The sequence below is a fragment of the Moschus berezovskii genome, chromosome 4 (assembly GCF_049115385.1).
Source record: "Moschus berezovskii isolate FMDL1 chromosome 4, NW_MosBer_1.0, whole genome shotgun sequence".
In the NCBI taxonomy this organism is placed as follows: Eukaryota; Metazoa; Chordata; class Mammalia; order Artiodactyla; family Moschidae; genus Moschus; species Moschus berezovskii.
In genome coordinates, this window is record NC_142463.1 from 13,627,533 (window position 1) to 13,643,100 (window position 15,568).

Sequence of the window (15,568 nt, forward strand, 5' to 3'; positions counted from 1 at the left end):
AGCCCTGTCAAGTCATTAGCAACCTTTTAGTCCTGCCCCCTCTTAGACAAATTACTTGATTTTTTTCTTTTTTTAAGAGTTCTCATAGCCTCCTCTCTAAGATGCAGAGTAATAGCTGCCTTTCTGGGTTGTCAACAAGATTAACAATAATGCACATAAAGCACACCAAACAGTGACCTACTGACTCAAAACAGTGATGGAAAGTGATAATCAGTAGTCTGACAGATATGAAAAGTTTTTATTATCAGCAGAGTACATTATTTGTGGATTCTATCAAGCAATATCTATACCATATCCTCCTAAGAGCAAGTTCTTTTAGAGAACGCATTCCCTTGACACGGCATGCCTAGAAAAGAGCCAGTCTCTGGTTCTCACTTCACTTCCCTTTTCTCTCTTCCTCTTCCCCCTCATTCCCTCAGAAGAGCTCCTTCCTTAAACCCTAACTAACCCCTTTTGTAAGCAGTCGTTGAAACTGACAGCTTCAGGGGTGTTTGTTCTCTTTATAAAATTGTTAGCATTTGCTGGGACTTATCTGTTTCTTCATAGAGAGTTCTCCAGTTTTGATTTTTTCCCCCAGATGGCCTTTTTTATTCATTGGTTTGTGTTAGGGGCAAGTCAGTTTGCTGGGGATAGGAAAATGTTGAAAAACACAGCAAATAAAACAAAAGCTAAATAAGCTGCAATCGCTGTCCAAAACCTTGGATCTTTCAGCAGTGCCTGATCAAAGCAGCTGAACACGGTGTAACCAATGGACATTCCAGCAAATCCACCTGCAATGTGAGCTGCAAAAGACACCTTGGGAGAAAAGGGGAAAATACGTGAAGAAAATGCTAATTGTATATTTCGGCTGCATCTCTCTTATTAGAGAACAAATACCATCCCAGTCAGAGTCTTAAAAATCTGAACAGCAAGGCAGTGAGACAAGAGACAAGAAACCTCCATCATGCAAAGCTAAAAAAAATGTCATTTCACTGACTCTTGAGTACACGCAACAGCCATCCTGTCTCTCTTCTAGGCCATCACTGCATTTAGGATGGTTTTGTTCAAGGCCAGCCAAGAGAGTAAGAGTTGATATTAGTGAGGGTTCTTTTTAGGAGCATAATCTATCCCACATAAATGGAATGTCTGAATTAAAACACAGGTAATAACATATACACAAATACTCAAGAAGAAATTACCAAATTCAGGAACCAATTTCAATAAAACTGGAAATGTTTGTCAGTTTTCTTTATATTATAAATTCATCTGGACCCATATTATTGTTGCTTTCCAATCTGCATTTTATTCTCCATAGACAGTAAAGTCACTTCACTCCTGCTTTTTGGAATAGCTACCCGTATAGCAGGTGCAGAGAACTAGAGCCAGTTATCTGGGCTATGAGAGCAGTGAAAAGGACAACCCAAAAGGCTGGTTTGCTCAGGAATTTTCTTAACTTCCAAATGGAAATCTCACAGCTTTAAATCTCAGAATTATTGCTGCCCATATTTGGTGACCCTTTTTAGCTATTGCTAGTCTATGGGATCACACAGAGTCGGACACGACTGAAGTGACTTAGCAGCAGCAGCAGCATCATAGGTAAACAAATTTTCCTTTAAAAAATAAAGTGAACTTACCGGAGACCCATTTGCAGGAACAAAGAACCGTCTGTAGAGAGCAAATCCCATGTCCGACACAACTAGAAGGGAAAACAGCCTGATGAGGCCCCAGGACCCCCACAACAGTGCACCAGTTATTTTTGGTTCCCCTCTAGCAATGGTTTAACATTTATTGAGACTTCCTCTGTGCCAGGTACTGTTCTAAGAACTTTACATGTACTAACTTTGTGTCATTAATCCTCACAACAATGCCATGAAATTGGTAATGTCATCAGATTGTCAATTGGTAATGTCATTTTACAGATGCATTGATCCAACAAGTATTTATTAATGATCTCCCATGTGCCAGCCGCTATTCTAGGTGGTGGATATACTGCCATGAAAAGATTAGACTGCCTCATGCAACTGAAAGTCTAGCTGGAGGAGGCGAATGAATAAGTAAAACATGCAGTATTGTCAGAGGGAACTTAGTGCTGTAGAGAGTACACAAAGAGGAGAACTGAGAATGCTGGGAGTAGGGTGTGATGTTTAACCGGAGAGTCAGGACGGATCTCAAGGAGACTACACCATTTGATGAAGATAAGGGAGCAAGCCATGCTGACCTTTCAAAGAGCCTTCTAGGCAGACTGAAGTACACAGTCCCTAAGGCAGGACCAACAATGCCTGGTGGTGCGTTTGAGGAATACCAAAGCAGTTGATCTGATGGCACCGACGGTTTTCCCGCTGGGGATTCCCAGCTTCACTGGGAACTTACTAGAAATGAAAACTCTCAGGCCCACCCCAAACTTACTGAGCCAGAAACTCTGCAGGTACGATTCAACAATCTGTGCTTTACCAAGATCTGCAGATGATTCTGGACTGAAGCTGGGGATGAAGTTGTAGGTGAGGAGATCAAATTGAGGCAGATGCAGATCACGTAGAGCCTTATGACCCTTGTAAGGACTTTGACTTTTACCCTTCAAAAGCTTTTGAGCACAGAAGTGACATGTCTGACTTAGGTTTTTAATACTTTTTATTTATTTGCTTATTGGCTGTACTGGGTCTTCACTGATGCATGAGCGGCCAGTGGGGGCTACTCTCTAGCTGCGGTGCACAGGCTTCTCATTGCAGTGGCTTCTCTTGCTGAGCACAGGCTCTAGGGTTCAAAGGCTTCAGTAGTTGCGGTCCCCTAGGCACGATAGTTGTGGCACATGGGCTTAGTTGCTCCATGGCATGTGGGATCTTCCCTGATCAGGGATTGAACTGTGTCTCCTGCACTGGCGGGTGGTTTCTTTACCACTGAGCCACCAGGGAAACCCCCTGACTCACATCTTTAAAAGATGGTTCTTGCTGCCATATGGAAAACATGCTGTATCTAAAGAAGCAAAGAAAGAATCAAGCAGACAAACTAATTACTACTATTGCAGCGCCTGGAGTGAGGAAAGACCTGGTGTTTTATACATAAAGAAACCAAGACACGAAGGCTAAGTGCTCACCCAAGGCCACATATCTCGGAGGCAGCGGTGGGATTTGAACCCTAAGCCGTCTGACGGTGGGGGGCTTCACCCTCACCCACCTAATCGCCCCAAATTAAAGGATGAAAGCTTATACCTTGTCTTGAAGATCCCAAACGAGCCCCCAAGATGAAAGGTTGTGGCTATCAGCCATGAACGATGCCGGGATTCTTGGCCTCCAAAGGAAAAGATTTTGATGTGGAGCCAGAGAGAAGGCTCGACCACTTGGAGCTTTTATGTAGCCAAGTTTTATTAAAGTATAAAAGAGACAGAGAGAGCTTCTCACGTAGACATCAGAAGGGGGCAAGAGAGGAGCCCCTTTCCAGTTTTTTGCAAGGCATCTTACACTCTTTAGCAAGCTGTTGATCATAGATAAAAGAAACACCTCAAGGCTGAGAGTTGCACCAGGTGCAGCTCTCCCCACAACAGACATATCTACAGGCGGGGAGTCATCTCTGGACCTAGATGTCTCTGGGCAAGATACTAAAGGAAAACAGACCTCCAAGCAAGATACATAGTTTTATGAGCATAGCCTAAGAAAAACATTCCCATGAGTAAGATGTATTGTTTTGTTGGGCAATCAGCCCCTCAAGGTTGGGAAAAAGTAACTTTCAGGAAGAGCCGATTGTCTCATAGCAACAGAATTAAAGGCGCCTCCTACCTGGCTAAAGCAGGAGCAAAGGAAATGTAGAAAAAAAAGTTCCACCACTGCCCTTTGCCATTTGTCTCCTCCTGCAGCTTGGGGACCTCTGGGCCCCTTAGTGCGACCTGCCTACCCATTAACCCTTTCATAATTACCATCAGGAATACAGAAGACAGCCCAAGAAATGAAGTGATCCCACAGTCACTAATGGAACAGTAAGAGCCAGAACTTAGACATACCTTAAATAAGGACCTGCCAGGCTTCTTGGGTTAGAAGAACTCTGCCCTACATGTGTGCTTGGAAACATCTCCTGCCACTGTCACATTCCACACCCATCCCCCAATACCCTATGCTCTACTTAGTGAGTATCCTAGGAGACCGAAAGACCTAGTCCTTGCCTTTGGGAAAATAGCATCAGGACCATGTGTTCTGGCTAGCTTCCCTTTCAATACAGTATTGACGCTGAAGTCACTGGGTAGGAATTGAGGTCAAGGAAGTACTCAATATTAATTTAACTATAAATGACCATCACCCCAAATGCTAGATAAATGTGGCTGTTATTGTATTTTGAGTCGTTTGCATCTCCTGACGGAGTGTGAATAACAGATGCAGTGCTAGGGACATATATACGAAAACCACCACAGGGCGGGCTTACTTGAAACAGTTGCTTTGGTCTAGTCTTTCAGACAGACGCTCAAGCGACTTAGCAGCAGCCTGAGTCTTTCACAGTAGGAGGCCTCCTTTCAAAAACTCTGTAACTCAGCATGTCAGTTTCTCCAGCTTTTCTCCTGCCTTCTGATTTGTATCTGCCTGGCCCTTTCTGCTTCCAAAGGTAGTTTACTTCTAAAGTGCTGCAGTCTCTAAACTGAGACCTGTCTTCCCACCTGAAAAGAAGCCCTTCTTCCAATAAACCAAATAATTATCTTCAATAAAACCTAACACTCATTTTAAGGGAGTTGCCTTTATATGGGTTTTTTGAAGGATGAAAATCGAGATGTCCTGAACTTTTTCCAGGGAAGCTCAGTTGCTTTGTTGGAAAACATCTAAAATTTGGTGCTTAATGAAGGAAGGTCCTTAAGGCCAACGGTCCTTCACAATTAAGAATAATATTTACCATTTGAAAAATCTATAAATTTTCCCAAGGAAACATGTTTAAAATTAAAATGTATTTGTGTTTCATTAATCTGGAGTTTGTTGGAGGTGTGTGCGCGTGATGCTCAGTTGTGTCTGACTCTTTGGGACCCTGTGTGCTATAACCTGCCAGGCTCTTCTGTCCATGGAATTTTCCAGGCAAGGATGCTGGAACAGATTGCTCTTTCCTTCTCCAAGGGATCTTCCGAACCCAGGGATCAAACCCGCATCTTGCATCTCCTGCATTAGCAAGCAGGTTCTTTACAGCTGAGCCACGAGGGAAGCCCCAACGAGGCCAAAGAACCTTTAGAAACAATGGCATGTGGGGAAAGTTGATGTTAGCTGTCCTACCTGTGTTTGCAGGACATAATAAAACCACATCGTTCAGGTACTACTTACCTCAAGAATGACAGAATGTTACATAAACTGTATTTGGAGATAAATCTGTGCTTGAGGAAAGGGTTTTTACTCCACCGATAAAGAGTATTAGAGAATTAAAATCATTTCCCCACTGAGAGTTTGAGGCTTATTTTACAAAAGTCAATATTTGAAAGAAACAGATCAACTGAAAACCCAGGTAGCTTGGGTAGGAATATCTTTCTGTCTAAGGGCTTGTTCCTCGGTCCTGTTTCTGACCCTTAACAACTCAGATAGCTCCGCCCACATAGTGACTCCTCCTAACTCACTCCCAGACACAGACATCTGCCCTCCTTCCTGTGCTGACTGCTTTCCCTCTTTTTAAATTTTTCTGTGTCTATGGAAATGTCTGTGGAGAAAATCATTATATACGGTATGGTATAAACTACAAACAAGTCACTTTTCTATCTGGGTGAAATACTGCTTTATACCATTCATAAACTAAACTTAGTCTCTTTTTTGAACACTCAATACCAATTTGCGGGATCATGTTCTTCCTACCATGTGGACAGCCAAAAAAATTGCGTGCGCGTGTGCTAAGTCTCTTCAGTCATGTCAGACTCTTTGCAACCGATGGACCGTAGCCCACCAGGCTCCTCCATCCATGGGATTCTCCAGGCAAGAATACTAGAGTGGGTCGTGCCCTCCTCCAGGGTATCTTCCCAGCCCAGGGGTCGAACCCACGTCTTATGTCGCCTGCATTGGCAGGCGGGTTCTTTACCACGAGCGCCACCTGGGAAGCCCTGAAAGCCCAAAGTAGCCCGTATCAGATGTCACTTCTGTCTTTGTCTTCAAGACTGAGCCTCAAGGTCAGCCTTCTCCCCACACCCTCTGTGCAGATACATCTGCAGCAGGAGTAGGCTCAGATATACAGGTTATAAGCCCTGCCTTTGGTTGTTCGCTTCTGCTCTGTATGGCCTGCCATCATCCAAAATCCTGACTTTCAGACCCAGGTAAAATTCCACCTCTTCTCCCAAATGAGGCTTCCCAAGCTCCTCCAGCATGTCGTTCTCCACTATCATGCCTGAGATTTCCAAACCACATCAGTCATCCTCCTAGTTCCCTAACCCCTCTCTTCCTCCGCCTCCACTCTCATCATCAATCCTCAGCCACCACTCCATGCTTATATCCTAGATCAGTTTTTTTTTAATCTGAAAATGTAGAAATTGAAGAAGAAAATGGATAATGTTTTTAAGTTTTCCCTTTCAAACAAAATTGTATACAGAATCTAGTTTATGAATGAGTGAGAAAAAGTCCAGTGTATAAAAAATAAATGACAGGGACTTCTCTGGTAGTCCAGTGGGTGAGAATCTGCCTCCCAATGCAGAGGATGTGGGATCCCTGGTAGGAGAATGAAGATCCCACATGCCGCAGGGCAGCTGAGCCCACACACAACTAGAGAAGCCCTTGCACCACAATGAAGAGCCCACCCAGTCAAAAATAAATAGGGCTTCCCAGGTAGCTGAGTGGTAAAGAATCCACCTGCCAATGTAAGAGACACAGGTTTGATCCCTAGTCTGGGAAGATCCCACATGCCATGGGGCAACCAAGCCCATTCACCACCACTATTAAGCCTATGCTCTGGAGCCTTGGAACCGCAGCTACTGAAGCCCACACATCTAGAGCTCCTGCTCCTCAACAAGAAAAGCCACTGCAATGAGAAGCCCAAGCGCTGCACCTAGAGAGTAGCCCCCACCCCTACAACTAGAGAAAAGCCCATGCAGCAACAAAGACCCAGCACAACCAAAATAAAATTAATTAATTTTTTAAATTTAATAAAATAAATGACAGGAGAAAGTAACAATGTAAATCAACTATACTCCAATAAAAATTTAAAAAAATAAAAAACATAAGTGATGGTATGGCAGATGAAGTGGATGGAGTACCTCGAGCCCTACTCTCTTAACTCCTCACACCCCAGAAACAGGCACCTCTAAGAACCACCTACAAGGGTCTGTGAAAACTCCACTCATATCTTTCTGCTTCGGGCTAGTAGCCAAACCATTGTTTCAGACTCTGGGCTAAACACATCCTGATGGACATGTAGGATGTGTTTGGGAAATATGAGAAGGCCTTCTGAAAGCCGAACCCATAAACTTGAAGATGTGAAGTATTCACAAAATACACTTACTTATAAGAACAATGATGAGTAGTCTGACAACTCCAAAAGCAGGAATCATTTCTTGAAAATTCTTGCAAAGAGATAAATGACAGTAATAATAACACAAGTTATCTATTGGCAAAGGAAATCTCAACTGTACTCCCCCTCCATCTGCTTTTTCATTTAAAACCAGTTCAGTTCAGTTCAGTTCAGTTCAGTCGCTCAGTCGTGTCCGACTCTTTGCGACCCCATGAATCACAGCACGCCAGGCCTCCCTGTCCATCACCAACTCCCGGAGTTCACTCAAACTCATGTCCACAGAGTTGGTGATGCCATCCAGCCATCTCATTCTCTGTTGTCCCCTTCTCCTCCCGCCCCCAACCTTTCCCAGCATCAGAGTCTTTTCCAGTGAGTCAACTCATCGCATGAGGTGGCCAAAGTATTGCAGTTTCAGCTTTAGCATCATTTAAAATAAAGGGTGTCTAATGTTTGCCAATCTAAGCATTGGTGTTAACAGTCCAGTTTTCAAATGTATTTGGGAAATACAGTGCCAGTATACTTTGGAGTGAAAATGAAACATGATATTCCTTGATATAGCAAGAAATACTCTGGACATAAGTAATAAAAAAATCAACTCAATATGTCGCAGATAGTTAATAGATGCTCTCAAACTAAATCTGGTGAAAATATTTCCAAGTTTTTTGTTTAATATTCATTTGATACAGCTTTACCCTCTTTCTAAGTAGGAGTTAGCAAAGACAGCTAAAATTTGAGCATTACCTTGATTTTTTTTAAGATAATTTTTTAAAAATTTAAAACACTGGTCCAAAAACACTCAGTTTGATTTTAGTTTCGAAAAGCCTCAGACCAACTTGCATTTACCCTCATGTGTTACCAGAGGACCAAGCAGACTCAGAAAGACACCTCTACTTCAACCCAAATTGCTTGTCCCTTCCCTTTAAAGTTATTAACTCTCTTCCCAGAGAGAGATGCTAAAATAGCTGTGTTAATTCTAAATCAGTTATTTTCAAACTGTTGTGACCAAGACTTACAGTAACAAATAATTTACATAAAAATCCAGCACACACATAAACAGTACTTTTATTATACATGATGCATGCTGAAATTTCTGTGTAAAAGGATTTTCACAGTCCCTTCAACTGAGTTCACAACCACTAATGTGATATAACCCAAAGTCTGAAAACCATTTTTCTAAATGACTTCTAGTTTTGGAACAGTTTTTTAATTGCTTCACATTTTTCCTCTTAGGGTATTTTTAAGGCACACCTATATGGTTAAAGGGTTAATTTAATCAGGACTTTACCCTGTTTTAAAAAGTGATTGGCATCTCACATACTATATCATGGTTGTGTAAAATGGTATGCCAATTTTGGAGGCATTTATATATAAAAATGTAAAGCCTTCATCCAGTAAATCCACTTCTAAGAATTTGCCTACAAAAGAATCACACAAATGCAAAAAGACAGGTAAAAGAACATTCCTGACAGCATTATTTTGAAATGTAAAAAGCTGTAATCACTCTGAATCTTTTCTTTCAATTAAAAATTGAATAAGTAGAGCTACTATATAGAAGATGCTGTGGAGCACTTGAAAAGACTGAGGTTGATTTCTGTGTCCTACTCACGTATCCTATGAGTTGATAGGAGACTTTATGTTAAGACGCAGAATAATGTAAGGGTAGTTCCATTTTTGTAGTGTTACTATTGGTAGAATTTTGAATACATGCAGAAAACATCTGAATGGATGTATATCAGACTGGTAACATACTAAATTGGGGGCTTTGACTTCTGTTTTTCAATTTTGAACTTTCTTTAGTCTTTATTACTTTTGAGATCAGAGATGAAAGGAAAACTCTTGTGGTCAGATGGAAGATGTGTTCTTAGTAAATATTGATAAATAAGATTCCCTGAACCAAATACCAGTAATTATTTTAAATTTTTTTCTTAAGGTCCATAGATTCATTCCCAAAATTCTTACCACGAGAACATTCATAAAATAGCCTCCCATCAGAGCATAGACTCCTCCTGAAGCACCCACAAGAGATTTGAGTGGGTCAAAGATGGAGCTGGCAAGGGATCCTAAAGAAATAAAACACAAAGAATTTCAGACATGACTATAAGAATCATGAAGGATAAATCTTTCTAATCTAAGGTAAAAGTTGGGGAAGCTTGGGCCATTGTATTAACAAACAACAAATTCACTTTGTTCCTTTCATACTAGAAAAGTATAGCCGTGTGATCTCTCTCAATTATTATGAAACATTAAATGTTCAAAATGAAGACAATATAACAGTGACAAAAACAAATACTCTGAAGCCAGAATTAGCAACTGTGTGACTTGAGCAATTTTTTTAATGTCTCTGTGCCTTTGTTTCCCTTTCTATAAAAATGGAGGTGTTAAATAGAACTTACTTCAGTGAGTTGTCAGGGGAAGTAAACGAGTTTACATGTACATTATGATTAGAATGCTCCCTGACATGTGTTAAATACTTGTTAGCTGTTGTTTCAAAATATCCTACACATTTAACCAAAACTATCAAAATACGTGAGACATTCCAACATTTTATTATCTATGGGCTAGCTTTCTCAGGGAGTCAAGATGTGGTCTCAGAATCCTTCTTAATATACCATTCAGTCAGTTTCACCAAGCAAGATGAAATTGTTTGCTAATTGAATCTAACCTTGTCTGAATCAAAACAAGGCTTTAGAACCACCTTACTCCAACTCTGAAGTGTTCCCTATACTGCTTAGTTCTGTTATTCCCTTGCCTTCAAGTCCCTCCTTCATTTTTTAAGATACAATACAATTCAGTACCTACTTTAGGACTGCCCTAGTGGTGCAGTGGTTAAGAATCTGCCTGCTAGTGCAGGGACGGAAGTTCGATTCCTGGTCCCGGAAGATCCCACATGCCATAAGACCACACCCCAGAGCGCATGCTCCACAACAAGAGTAGCCACTGCAATGAGAAGCCAACTGCAGAGTAGCCCCCACACCCCGCTCACCACAACTAGAGAAAGCCCAGCAACAAAGACCCAGTGTAGCCAAAAAGAAATTAAATAATTTTTAAAAAAGAAGTTCTCATCAAAAAGTAGCTACTTAATGCAAAAAGGGGAAGTGTCTGACCTTAGGAATCTGACAAATGTATGATCAAACAGTTATCAAAAAATGCAGACTCTAATAAATACTGATTTTTTTAAAATGTGATAAACTTGCTATGGAAGCACTTAGGAAAGAATGACTTTCTAAGCAGAAAGGTGGAGGCCCTGCTACTCTGAGAGGAGAGAGACAGCATTTTTTTTTAATTAATTTATTATAATTGGAGGCTAATTACTTTACAATATTGTGGTGGTTTTTGCCATACACTGACATCAATCAGCCTCGGCTGGATTGTCCCAGTGCACCAGCTTTGAGTGCCCTGTTTCATGGATCCAACTTAGATTGGTCATCTGTTTCACATATGATAATATACATGTTTCAATGCTATTGTCGCAAATCATCCCACCCTTGCCTTCTTCCACAGAGTTCCAAAGTCTGTTCTTTATATCTGTGTCTCTTTTGCTGTCTCACATATAGGGTCATTGTTACCATCTTTCTAAATTCCATATATATGCGTTAATATACTGTATTGGTGTTTTTCTTTCTGACTTCATTCTGTATAATAGGCTCCAGTTTCATCCACCTCTTTAGAACTGACTCAAAGCATTCTTTTTAATAGCTGAGTAATATTCCATTGTGTATATGTACAACAACTTTCTTATCCATTTGCCTGCCGATGGACCTCTAGGTTGCTTCCATGTCCTGGCTATTGTAAACAGTGCTGCAATGAACATTGGGGTACACATGAGGAGAGAGCATTTTGATTAAATTCTGAAGACACTTTAAGATTTGGATGGGAAAAAAAGGGGGAAGAAGGCCAGGATTTAGGGATCTGGAAAAGCAAAGACATAGAAACAAAGTTATATGGGTTACTGAAGATCAATGAGAAGCAGTCCATTAGGGTTAAAGCAGTGGTTCTCAAATGTTAACCTACAAGCTAGAGCTGGGGCAGTTGTATCTTAGTTATGAGAAATTTTATTTTTAAAACATAGGTGTCCACTTCTGGCCACAATGAAGTAACGCGACAAGATTTTTCCTCCTGCTTGAAAGCAATGGACAAAATATATGAAATAGTGGTATTAAAGATACTGGACATCAGAAAACAAGGGACAATGAACCCTAAGAAACAAGAAATAAATGAGTTGACTAACTGCCCAGCTACTGCCTTGAGAGAGACTGCAGGTAGCCATGCATGAAGGGGAAACCTAGGCAGATAACAGTAACCTTCACGTTGATGAGATAGAGTCTAGAGTCTGGGTCTATATAGAGCTCAGCAGCGGGAGTTCAGACTCCTTCCAAGTAACTTAACTGAGTTATAGAACAAATCTAAAGAATACTTACATGAATACAATAATACCCACCATCCAAAGACAAAATGTCTAGCATCCAAACAAAAACTCAAGACATGCAAAGAAGCATGAAATTATGACCCATACTGAAGAGAAAAAAATCAGTTAAAACCTACCAAAACTAAAAAAAAACCTAAAAGTAAATTTATTTATGATCTAGCAGTCCCACCCAGAGGGAACTATAACTTGAAAAGATACACACACCCCAGTGTTCATTGTAGTACTAGTTACAATAGCCAAGACATGGAAGCAACCTAAATAACCATCGACAGATGAATGGATAAATAAGATTGGTGTATATACACAAGAGAATATTGTTGTTCAAGTCATGTCTGACTCTTTTGCAGCCCCCTGGACTGTAGCCCTCCAGGCTCCTCTGTCCAAGGGATTTCTCAGGCAAGACTACTGGAGTCGGTTGCTATTTCCTTCTCCAGGGGATCTTTCTGACCCAGGGATTGAACCCACATTTCCTACATTTCAGGCAGATTCTTTGCCACTGAGCCATCAGGGAAGCCTCACAATGGAATATTAGTCATAAAAAAAGCGTGAAATAATACCATTTGCAGCAACACAGGTGAATGTAGAGATTATCATACTAAATGAGGTAAGCTATAGAGAGAAAGACAAATATCATATGATATTGTCTATATGTGGAATCTGTAAAAAATGATACAAATGAAATTATTTTTAAAACGGAAATGGACTCACAGGATAGAAAACAGACTTATCGTTACCAAAAGGGAAGAGGGAAGATAAATTAGGAGTCTGGGATTAATATATACAACTATTATATATAAAATAGATAACTAACAAGGGCTTACTATATAGAACAGGGAACTATACTCAATATCTAGTAGTAACTTATAAGGGAAAAGAATCTGAAAAAAAAAGTGTGTGTGTGTGTGTTCAACTGAATCACTTCTGTACTCCTAAAACTAACACAACATTTTAAATCAACTATTTTAATTTTTAAAAAATCTACCCAAACTGACACAGGTGTAAGATTTAGCAAATAAGGGCAATAAATAATTATTTCAAATATATTCAATGTGTTCAAAAGTTAAATAGCAATAAAACAGGCTCAAATCAAACTTCTAAAGAAGAAAAGTACAACGTCTAAGATGAAATAATAAACTTGTTGAGTTGATTGACCAATTAGACACAGCAAAAGAAAAGTTTAGTGAACATGAAGATGTGGCAATAGAACTGTCCAAAATAAAACACACAGGGGACTTTGCTGGCAGTCCAGTGGTTAAGAGTCACCACTTCCACTCCAGGAGACACAGGTTCAATCCCTAGTCAGGGACTAAGATCCCCCATGCCATGGGGTTAAAAAAAAAAGAAGAATATTTTTTAAAATATATACAGCATCAATGAGCTATAGGTCAATTTCAAGCAGCCTCATAATATCTATAATAAGTGCATAATTGGAGTCCCCAGAAAAGAAGAATGAAGGCAGATAAAAGATACTTGAAGAAATAATAGCCAAATTTTTTCCAAAGTTTTGTGAAAACTATAAACCCACAGATCCAAGAACCTCAACAAACCCGACACAGGAATCATGAAGAAAACTACAACAAGGCATAACAAAATCACATCTTCAAAACAGTGAAAGTCTTAAAAGTATCTAGAATAAAAAGACATGCTTCATACTGAGAAACAGGTAAGGATGACAAAAGATTTACCATCAGAAACAATGCAAATGAGAATGACAGTAGAGCAACGTTTTAAAGCAAAGAAAGGAAAATACTGTCAAGCTAGGACTCCAAACCTCAAAATCTATTACAAAAATGAAGGCAGAAGACAGATTTTCTTTGTCAGACATACAGAGGCCGAAATAATTGATGACTAGCATTTCCATGCCATAAGAAATGTTAAACGCAATCTTCAGGAAGAAGGAAAAAGATATTAGATGGAAAAATAAAGCTACACAAAGGATAGGGAGCACTAGAAATGGTAAGAACATGGGCAAATATACAGGATTTTGTTATTTAAATCTCTTCAGAAGTTCATTGTTTAACAGTTAAACGATTGGACTACTAGAAATAATAAGTGACTTTATCAAGCTTAGAGGGTACAAGATCAATACCAAAAAAATCAACTGTATTTCTGTGTAATAGCAATGAAAATCAGAAATAGAAAATTTAAAAATAGTACTATTTACAGTACATCAAAAATATTAAATGTAGAAATAAATATGACCCCAAAAATGTGCAAGCCCTAAACACTGAAAGCTAAAGAAGATGCCGAAAGGAATTCTGAAAGACCTAAATAAACAGAAGTCTATACCTTGTTCGTCTGTTAGAAGACTCTGATATTGTTAAAATGTCAATTCTCCCCCAGTTGATCTAAAGATACATTTCCATCCTAATCAAAATCCCAATAGACTATCTTATAGAAATTGACAAACTGATTCTCAAGTTTACGTGGAAATGCAGAGGACCTAGAATAACCAAAACAACTTGAAAAAGAGCAAAGTTGGAGCACTGAGGTGTCCCAATTTCAAAACTTAATAGAAAACTAGTTAATCAAGATAGTATGGAATTGATATTCAGTTCAGTTCAGTCGCTCAGTCATGTCTGACTCTGCGACCCCATGAACCACAGCACGCCAAGCCTCCCTGTCCATCACCAACTCCTGGAGTTTACCCAAATTCATGTCCATTGAGTTGATGATGCCATTCAACCATCTCATCCTCTGTCGTTCCCCTTCTCCTCCTGCCTTCAATCTTTCCCAACAAAAGGGTCTTTTCAAATGAGTCAGCTTTTTGCATCAGGTGGCCAAAGTTTTGGAGTTTCAGGTTCAACATCAGTTCTTCCAATGAACACCCAGGACTGATCTCCTTTAGGATGGACTGGTTGGATCTCCTTGCAGTCCAAGGGACTCTCAAGAGTCTTCCCCAACACCATACTTCAAAAGCATCAATTCTTTGGCGCTCAGCTTTCTTTATAGCCCAACTCTCAAATCCATACAAAACTACTGGAAAAACCATAGCCTTGACTAGACAGACCTTTGTTGACAAAGTTTTCTGAATGTTGAGCTTTAAGCCAACTTTTTCACTCTCCTCTTTTACTTGCATCAAGAGGCTCTTTAGTTCTTCTTCACTTTCTGCCATAAGGGTGGTGTCATCTGCATATCTGAGGTTATTGATATTTCTCCCAGCAATCTTGATTCCAGCTTGTGCTTCTTCCAGCCCAGCGTTTCCCATGATGTACTCTGCATATAAGTTAAATAAGCAGGGTGACAATATACAGCCTTGACGTACTCCTTTTCCTATTTGGAACCAGTCTGTTCCATGTCCAGTTCTAACTGTTGCTTCCTGACCTGTATACAGGTTTCTCAAGAGGCAGGTCAGGTGGTCTCGTATTCCCATCTCTTTCAGAATCTTCCAGTTTATTGTGATCCACACAGTCAAAGGCTTTGGCATAGTCAATAAAACAGAAATAGATGTTTTTCTGGAACTCTCTTGCTTTTTCCATGATCCAGCAGATGTTGGCAATTTGATCCCTGGTTCCTCTGCCTTTTCTAAAACTAGCTTGAACATCTGGAAGTTCACGGTTCACATATTGCTGAAGCCTGGCTTGGAGAATTTTGAGCATGACTTTACTAGCATGTGAGATGAGTGCAAAACACAACAGAAAGTCCAGAAATAAACCCACATATATATGGACAACTGATTTTGACAAGATGCAAAAGCAATTTATTAAAGAAAAGATTGTCTTC

At 40.1% G+C, this 15,568-nt stretch overlaps 1 protein-coding gene across 3 annotated transcripts in view; it reads right to left on the reverse strand.

Moving 5' to 3' along the window:
* Positions 1-615: 615 nt before the first annotated feature.
* Positions 616-15,568, reverse strand: part of RHBDL2 (rhomboid like 2) — a 54,478-nt gene continuing 39,525 nt past the window's right edge. For all 3 annotated transcript variants that reach the window (XM_055401841.2, XM_055401842.2, XM_055401840.2), the window contains 4 exons: positions 9,379-9,479; positions 7,411-7,471; positions 1,614-1,675; positions 616-795 (listed from right to left, as the gene is read on the reverse strand). In XM_055401841.2, the coding sequence (XP_055257816.1) occupies positions 616-795; positions 1,614-1,675; positions 7,411-7,471; positions 9,379-9,479 (404 nt within the window). The remainder of the gene's footprint in view (positions 796-1,613; positions 1,676-7,410; positions 7,472-9,378; positions 9,480-15,568) is intronic.